Source organism: Gossypium arboreum, chromosome 11 (genome assembly GCF_025698485.1).
Source record: "Gossypium arboreum isolate Shixiya-1 chromosome 11, ASM2569848v2, whole genome shotgun sequence".
NCBI classification, from domain to species: domain Eukaryota; kingdom Viridiplantae; phylum Streptophyta; class Magnoliopsida; order Malvales; family Malvaceae; genus Gossypium; species Gossypium arboreum.
This window is the reverse complement of record NC_069080.1, coordinates 80,070,561-80,079,755: the sequence shown is the minus strand read 5'-3', so window position 1 is coordinate 80,079,755 and position 9,195 is coordinate 80,070,561. Positions and strand designations below refer to the sequence as shown.

Here is a 9,195-nt window from a genome sequence, read left to right as displayed (position 1 = left end):
GTGTAGCTTGGCCAATCATGACTAGGTTCATTATATCACAACATGACAAGAAATGAGGTCAAGTTTGACTTATTAAATGAGAAAGAGAATCACACCATTTGGGACAACTATAGCGGTGGACGACAAGGCTTAAATGCACATGTTAAATATGTACAAAAATTTAATTAAAAAATAAAAAAAAAACAAGGGGATTTAAACTAGGAAACTTTAAAATAACTAAGGAACTTCTTGTAACACCCCAAACCCGGCCTGGATGTTATGACCGGATCTGATGCGCCACATTGGTGCGTTCAAAACACTTAGTTTGGAAAAGCTGAGTTGGTATTGTAAAGATACTTTTAAAAGAAGGTTAAAGTGAATGGAAGTCAGTGCACCGGTAGGAAACCAGGAAAAGAGGAGGTGAGTCCGTCGGACCGCTAAGTACCAAGCTCTCTTGGATCCAATCCTAGACATGCACACCGCCATTGCTACACTCTAACATCTTGTATAATTTTGAGAAAACCGTTTGATTATGACCATCTTAAGAAAATGATTAAGGTTGCAAAACGTTTGCTTAAATTATTTATTTTCTTAGGAAAACATTTACTTTATGGAAACTTTATGCGTCATCGTGATCTTTTTAAAAACAAGTAGATTTTATAAAACGAACCCTAGTGCTAGCCAGTTTAATAATCCCCAAAATAAAATTAATTAAAAATAGCGGCCTTATTACAACTTTAAGCATAATAAAAATAAAATAATCCAAATTAAAGGCTAAACTTATTTAAAATCGTCAATCAATCTTCATGGCCACTCTGAATCCCGCCCAGCTCCAAGTCCACCAATTCTAGGGCTCACCTGCAAGGATGGAAGAGGAAGGGGGTGAGTTTGGGAAAACTCAGTGTATACAGAAACCCATCCAAAGCCCAAATCAGCTCGAGCCCATTGGGCCTAAGCCCTATTCAGATAACAAGACACAGAGGTCAAGCCCTTTTCGAATCACAAGAGCAAGGCCTTAGCCCTTTTAACATAACAATGTGGCCCATAGGCCCGTTCAAGAATATGAGTAACAACAAGAATAATGAATGCAAGCCCATCCGGGAGACTACTCAACCCACCAACCGCTACACCGCCTGCATCAAAGCCCTACACACCTTGTGGGAATATCTCAACCCACCCAAATTTCACACACCACAGTTAAAGAACACTCAAATTCAGTCGATTGAGGCAAAGCCTCCAAGATGTGGATGAACCACTTTCAAGATTTCCTCCATTAATACCCCAATCCCATGCAACAGATATTAATAAATGCATATCATGCAAAATACAAGAGTAATCAATCAAGCGATTCACCAATTTAAAACCCTAGGGTATATCGGTAATTTTGCTCTTTAGGGGTAGTTTTGTAATTTTGCTCTTTAGGGTAATTTCGTGATCTACGCCATCGCACAAGCTAATTCGAAATTTTATCGTTTTATGCAATTTGATTCCACCATCTACCTAACAGGCTAATTTGCCCATCTCTTACCCATATTGGTCCGTAAGCCCATTGGGCCCAGTTTTGGCCCATCGAGCCCCTTTTTCCGAAATACGCTAAAACGTCACGCGAACGTGCTTACCACCTTGTGGTGCCAGATCTAACAATTACTCTATGACTTGAGAGCATTCGCATACCCACATGACCATGAAATGCCTAATTTCAGATTTCGCTTTTTCCGAATTGAACTAAAGAAGGGTGTTCGGTACACACCTGATTTGCGATATTCTTTGACGAGATCTCCTATGCGATTTCCCCTATAATCAACCACTTATAGATTAGACCATGTTGTATTAAACCAAATCGAAACTACCTATTATCATCACTTACACATTCGGCCACCATCCACAATGGCCCTTGGGTACCTTACCTTTGTCGCCAAAATCGATGACTAGCTCGAATCCGATTGCTCCAAATGATTCACGCTTTCAATCCCACACTTAAGAAGGCACTAACCAATGAAAGAAAACAACCGTTAAAAACCCTTAGAGCCACATGCCCAAATCGACACCTCTCTATATTTTGGGACTTGGCTTTTCCTAACTTTGTAAAATATAACCAGATCCGAGATGATGAACACTTACCCTTACTCCTTTTTGATCTCCACGTAACAGTGCGATTTATCTTTCAAACGATGGTAAAAACTCGACTCCTGAGTTCAAGTTTCGCTATAAGCCCCAATTCTATGGTTTTTCGCTTTTGTGTGATGAAGGAGATGATAATGCGGGCTACAACCTTGAAGTAGAATTGCGGTCAGAATCCAGATTAAGAAAAGATAATTTGTAAATTAATAAAAGCAAAAGAACATAGGAGAACTCGGCTTTGAAGAAATCGGCACAAGTAGTGATCACAGGATTTCGCTTTTATGGATTCGCAAAAGTATTGATGAATAGCAGGTATGATGAATAGTTTTGAAGAAGAAAAATAGAAGAAGAAGAATAGGGGAGGTGGTAGTTTTGCTAGAGAGGAAAAGAGAGGAAAAACAACCCTAAGGTGTTCAAGCATAAGAAAACGGCACCAACAATACCCTAAGTGCCTAAATACTAACCTAATACCCCCTGCCGATTTTTCCCTCTTCAATTCCCATAATTCGGCCAAATCCTAGCCTAATCCATATCCCTTAAATCTCTCCCCTTATCCCTCCTTAATCCAAGCATTTAAACTGATCCAACTCTCCTCTAGCAGAATCCACCGAACTCCAACACTTACCCTCCCGCACTTAAAAATAAATGCCTCTATTTGCCAACACAGGAATCGATCCTTGCCTTCCCAAAGCTCCACACGCCACTTTTCTAGGAGCCTAGTGGCGTCACTTAGCCACTTTACCGAGGCTCTTTTGTGATGCAATTTCTCCAACAATATTCTTAAGGCCTACCTACTACACCTGTGGTTTGATCTACCTTAAATTTTTACTAGAGTCCGTGTTTGAACCCAAGACTTCTCCAACACTTCTTAGCATACTTAACCACTAAAACAAGCCTTCATTAACAAAATTTACATGCACAACAAAATATTAAAAGCTGCCTTCAACCGCTCCCATGCTTAAGGCCCAAAACTTCTAGGCTCAAATTCACGGTGTTACACTTCTTACCACTAAATCACATCACTTCATTATTTTCATTCTTGTGCATAAATTAATAAATTATGGGATGTAATAAATTTAACCAAATTTGTCTTTCATTTATATTGACTATAAAATATAAATTTTATTTATACATTCCAATTCAAATTTACAAACAACTTATATTAATTATTTAAAAGTATTTAAAATTTATATTTCATTATTATATAAACAATGAATTATCACAAATTATTTTATTATTTTTATACTATATTTTAAGTTAAATATTTGTTAATATCAAAATAATAATATTATGTTATAATAATATGCACTACCTTGGAGTCAATTATTATTTTTATTATAATTCATATTTTATAATTCATATATTATAATATTAATGAATTTAAATATATTTAATACATATTTTTACATTATAAAATAATATAAAAATAATAATTAAATTAAGAATGATCCTTTAAAAGTATTTTTTTTCAATGCACTTTTAAAACCAAATTAAGAATAATCAACATCAATTTGAAAATTTCAAAACAATAGGGAGCCCGATAAAGAATCTAACATATACACACAGCAATCAGTAGGTCAAATAACTATCCTGCCCGTTAAAAGAAGAAAAATCCACAGAAGAGTTGGAAAGCAAAAACCCTGATACACCTAATTAAAAACAAAGCAGTACAACAGAAGAAGAGACCATGAAGGCATAGATCAAGATCAAGAAGCCAAAATACAATGCCCAGTTCCTTTTGAACTTAGCAAAGTAATTCTCAGAGGGTTCCTGGTAATTAATTTCGAACTCATCCTCTTCTCCAAACCCATCAACAAACTCTCCATTGCTAATCCTCAACTTCATTTCCCTCAGCTTCTCTGTAGCCAAGCCAAGCGTCAGCTTGTGGCACCTCCTCTGGTACTTGAACCCATTGATGCACCTCAAGGTTTGAGCCACCGAGACATAGAATATGAGATGCGACAGCGAAAGCAGAGTGATGAGAGCCCAGCAGTGGCGACACTGCAGACGACTGGACTGAGACTAAGCCATGAAGATAATTCCCAGGAAGATAAAGAAGAGCTGGAAAAGCTTGTGAAGCTCCTTCTTTTGGAGGTCTATAGCTCTTTTCTTTTCCAGGGTTTTCTCAAAATGAAGTTGGATAATCGTGTTTAATGCTTGGAGAGTAGTTTCTTTTGGGATTGTTTGGTTTTGACGATGATGATGATGATGTGTTGGCTCATAATCTGCCATTGATGTCCAAAGAAGGAGAAAGGTAAAAGCTGAACTTGTGTTGGATTTGGTGAGTGAAGTGAACGGTGAGGTGAGGCTTTGTAGGCGGGGGGCAGAGGTACCACTTTATTTGATAGGGTACTATTATAATGTTTGTTGAAAAATGAGTGGCTCGGATCTCAAGCTAACCTAAATTTACTACTGTTGTTTATTGTCGATATCTGACGGGGGACAAGGCCCGACATTTTGTCTGAATGAATGGTGCCATTGGGGTTGTTTAAGGGTAAGATGTAAGATTATGACCTCTCTAATCTGTGCTTCATTTTCTTTCCTCAACACAAAGGAGACAAAACTTGATTCAACCAATGTCTGCCCCCATTTCCAACAAGCTTATCCACCCCCAACCAATCCATGCTCCCCCTTTGCTTCCCCCCATTTCCAGAATCAATGGAAAGATGAAAGCTTGCTGCAGGGCCATCTCAACCACATATCCAATGGCTATCACCACTAGATTGAACCCCTGTTTCATCACCAAAGTGGCTGAACCTAACGCTGGCTTAATCGGCGGTGAGGATGATGTGTTACAAGATCCTAACACACTTTCTCACCTCAAAACTGAACTCTTACAGCAACTCAAAGGTATGGTCCTCCTCTATATCCTCAGAATAACATGGTGAACAACTCCTGAGATAATTGTTTTTTTTTTCTGTATATGTGTTCCAACGAACCAATAGAGGGATTTTTGGAGTCCCATCCTCAAAGAAATATGACATTGAAGCTCTGGTGAAGCTGCTAGAATCTCACAATCCAACTCCAGATCCTACCTTGAATCTAGAAAAGGTGAACATGAACTTATATTCTACTTGTTGAAATAAAGTTAAGGATATACTTTTAGATTTTTGTTTCTAAAAATGGAATGAAGGTAGGTGGTTGCTGGAAGCTAGTTTACAGTACTATTACAATCTTGGGTTCCAAGAGAACAAAGCTTGGGTTGAGGGATTTCATCACTTTGGGAGAGTTTTTCCAGATCATCGATATTGAAAAGGTATTGTATACATGTAAAGAGTTTCTTATGCACTCTAAATACTGAGTTGCTCGAGAAATTTCAGGGACGGTTCAATATATTATTTGTTACCTGAGTACTTTGGTACTTGTATTATTTTTTATCTAATTTGGTACTTAAATTTGACAAAAAAATTATATATTTTGGTACCCAATTGTAATGGTGTTAACTTTAGTGTTTAACTCATGTATTAGAGTTGATTTCATGAAAATTAATTACTAATATGATTAGGTTTGAATGTTTTATGATTTTAGTAATAGAATAAATTTAGTGTTAATTGTGATTTTGTTTAATTTTGCGATGGATGTTATTTAATTCGGGTTTTAGGATTGATTTGATGAAAGTTAATTGTTAATATTATTAGTTAATTATGAATTTTCATCAGATCAACTCCAAAATCAAATTCAACACTAAAAAATTAACACACAGTTTTCTTGAGTACAATAATGTATAACTTTTGTCAAATACAAGTACCACATTGAACTCAAAAAAAGAAGTACCACATTAGAAAAAAAAAAGCTAAACTTAGGTACCAAATTATGCATGAAGTCTTTTCAGGGACTTATACCATAACTGAATGATTTAAATATCCAGATACTCGTCCTAGTAATGAAATAAAAACTGGTGTGCCATTTTTTCTATATGAAACTGGATTTGTGATGTGACTCGCGTTTTCTAACATTAGCATTTGGTGATGGGAAAATGGAGAGCAAAGCAGTTAACGTGATAAAGTTCAATGCCAGAGGATTGAAATTGTTAAATGGGGAGCTCACAATTGAAGCTTCCTTCAAGATCGCATCCAAATCAGTTAAACCTCCTTTCTTTCTGCCTTTTCCTTGTACATTCCACAAGCATACAAAACCAGGATCATGATTCAAGTGTATTTTTTTTTTTTGTTTCAAAATCTGCAGAGAGTTGATGTAAGCCACGATAACTTGACAATCACTCCTGATCAGGTAAGCTATAAAATGTTGTGTACATCACAGAGAAATACTCAATTTGTTCCCTAACTTGAAGCTTAATTTGTTTTGGAGAAACCATAGCTGTTGAATGTGTTCTCGAAAAATTATGATGTTGTGCTTGCTATCTTCAATCTGGAAGGGTGGCTGGAGATAACGTATCCTTTACTATTTCTCCTAGTGTTTTGGTGGATGTTTTGTGGTATTAATATTGTAACTTCACATTGTTGTTCCTTGAGTTGGGTTGAACACTGCAGGTATGTAGATGTTACGATGAGGATAGGGAGAGATGATAAAGGGAACATCTTCATATTAGAAAGATCAGAAGAAGGCACAGTCTAGCTGCCATTATACACATCAATTTGTTGATATAAAATTCTGTTTTTCATTTCATACAAGGTCCAGTTTTGTAGTTGGCATTCTCATTTTATATCATCTAAACGATTTAAGCATAAATGAAAGTGAAGTTGATTTCTAGCGCCCATTCTTTCTTTAGGAACATCACTCTTATCTTTTCCACGTTTGTTGAAAATTTTACTTTTTTAGGCTTTATTTCAAGTCTAAATTAGGGTTAAAAGCGTAATATAACTCTTTAATCCATTAGTATTGTTAACTATGACTCTTATTTTCAGTCAAATTTAAAAAATAATCTTTCAGTTAAACTCTGTTTACTTGTTTCAATCAAACACTGATTAGTTTAGATTATTTTATTATTATTTGATCTATGAATTTAGCCTATAAATAGGCTCTTTTACAACCTTAGATAATATACCCATTAGAGATTAGAACTCATAACACATTTAGAGAATTTTGTGTTTACGTTTTGTAGGTTCTTTGTTTTCGAGTTTTCGGGGTTTAGTTTTTATCTCCATCTTCTGTACTTTTCGTTCTTTTGCCATTATAGTAAAATTATCTTTTCCCGTGATTTTTTATACTCTTTGGAGGGGTTTTTTCACGTTAAATTTGTGTGTTCAATTTCTCAATTTATTCCGCTATTTTTTTGTTCGTTGCTTAATTGGGTCAAAATTCTAACAAGTATAAATATTATCCTTAATAGAATAAAAGAAAAGGAGAAAAAAAAGGGAGAAGATAGAAATCAGAATTGTTTTTAGTTTCTCTACATTTTTGTTCTTAGTTTTCTCTTGTAATTTTCTTTTACTTTGGTTTTAATTGTATACTTTCATACTATTGTTTAGTATTCAAATATTTGCTTCTACACTTTGATTTATCAATTGATTATGTACAATGAGATTGGAAGGAAGATCAAGTTGAGCTTCAATGGAGGTTCATGAAAGAGGAGTCTCTTCTTGAATGAGCAAAATTATAATCTCATTCGTCTCTTCTTGAATGAGCAAAATTATAATCTCATTCTTCTTTATTTGAATTGTTTAAATTTTGATATGGAGATAACATATATGTTTGATATGATTATGGGCTAAATTCATTAAGTGATTGGTTGTTTGGACTATTGTTGATATGATTATTGCATGATTTTGATACTAATGTGTTGTGCAATTGATTCGATGAGTTTAATAATTTATACTTAACAAATTTGGGTAAAATTAATATAGATGAGATTGAAAAGAGATTTTATTTATGTAAGTAAAAATAAAAGAGATTTTATTATGTAAGTAAAAATTAAGGTAGATGAGATTGAAAAGAGATTTTATTATGTAAGTAAAAATTAAGGTAGATGAGATTGAAAAGAGATTTTATTAGGTAGAATCAAATAAGTTGAGCTAAACATCTAAACACTAAGATGTGCTACGCTTATTCAAGTGAGACTCAGAGGACATTTTGAAGGTTTTCTTTTTAATCGATTAAAGCCAAGAGAAAATGCCGAAAAGCGTAGCATTAATAGCAATTGTGAGGCCATTTGTAATAAGAACAACCTATCACTAGTAGGATCGAAAGCATAATTAATTGGTAAAAATAAAAAATATGTATTAACCTTAACATACAAATAATTATTAATTAAACTTAAAAATAACGAAGGTTTGAAAAAAAAATATTCTGAGTTGTTTTGAAGTAAACAAACTCGGAGGTTTTTTTGGATATAAAAAAATTCAGCTGAAATTTTTGAGATTTGACAACACTATGCTAAGCCATTTTATTTTAATTTTTAGCTTATTTGTAATTATTTTTGGGATAATGTCAAATTTGGTATTTGTAATTTCATAAAATGTTTAATATGATATATATATATTAAGAAAATGTCCAATGTGATACTTAAATATCAATATGTGTTTTATCATGGCACTCGTACTTTTATAAAATGTCCAACTGATATTTGTATTTTTATAAAATGTCCAATGTGGTATATGTACTTTAAAAATTACAAATGTGATACCTAAACTATCAATATTTGTTTGATTATAGTATTTGTATTAACATTGTTAGTGAATTGTTAAACCAACCATTGAAAACTCAACATGTGAATTTTTTTTCCAAATCATAATCCACATGGATAATATAATAAAAATTAAATAAAACAAAAAAAACTAAACATATACTCAATAAAAAGTGTATATACTAAATATACATGAAAGTACATGTGCCTTGGATAATAAAAAAATATTATTTTGAAATTAATTAAAATATTATGTTAAATGGAAAACTCTTTGGAGAAGATGATCATTTACTTAAATAGAGAAGTTAACGTTTTAATTATGTATATTTAGTATTTACTTTTTAACTAATCATATGTTTAGTTATTTTTGATTTAATTTAATTTTTAATTTAATGTTATATTATCTATGTGTTCTTAATGATCTGGAAAAAAAGTTCTACTTGTTGAATTCTCATTGGCTGGTTTAGTAATTCATCAGGTGTTAACACTGGGTACTATAATAAAACACATAT

The 9,195-nt window shown here is 33.6% G+C and overlaps 1 protein-coding gene, 1 long non-coding RNA gene and 1 pseudogene across 2 annotated transcripts; 1 reads left to right on the top strand and 2 right to left on the bottom strand.

Annotated features, from left to right (window-relative positions):
- Positions 1-634: 634 nt before the first annotated feature.
- LOC128283738 (uncharacterized) lies at positions 635-1,767 on the bottom strand. The gene is made up of 2 exons (XR_008274145.1): positions 1,730-1,767; positions 635-837 (listed from the first exon to the last, which is right to left on the bottom strand). It is a non-coding gene; the product is annotated as an uncharacterized LOC128283738 (long non-coding RNA).
- A 1,843-nt stretch (positions 1,768-3,610) lies between these two features.
- LOC108465188 (uncharacterized) lies at positions 3,611-4,463 on the bottom strand (annotated as a pseudogene).
- A 213-nt stretch (positions 4,464-4,676) lies between these two features.
- On the top strand, positions 4,677-6,815 carry LOC108465191 (fibrillin protein 5 homolog). The gene is made up of 7 exons (XM_017765511.2): positions 4,677-4,939; positions 5,046-5,151; positions 5,234-5,356; positions 6,083-6,181; positions 6,286-6,330; positions 6,418-6,491; positions 6,591-6,815. The coding sequence occupies exons 1-7, from the start codon at positions 4,677-4,679 to the stop codon at positions 6,673-6,675; spliced, it is 795 nt and encodes a 264-aa protein (XP_017621000.1). The 3' UTR covers positions 6,676-6,815.
- Positions 6,816-9,195: the final 2,380 nt, after the last annotated feature.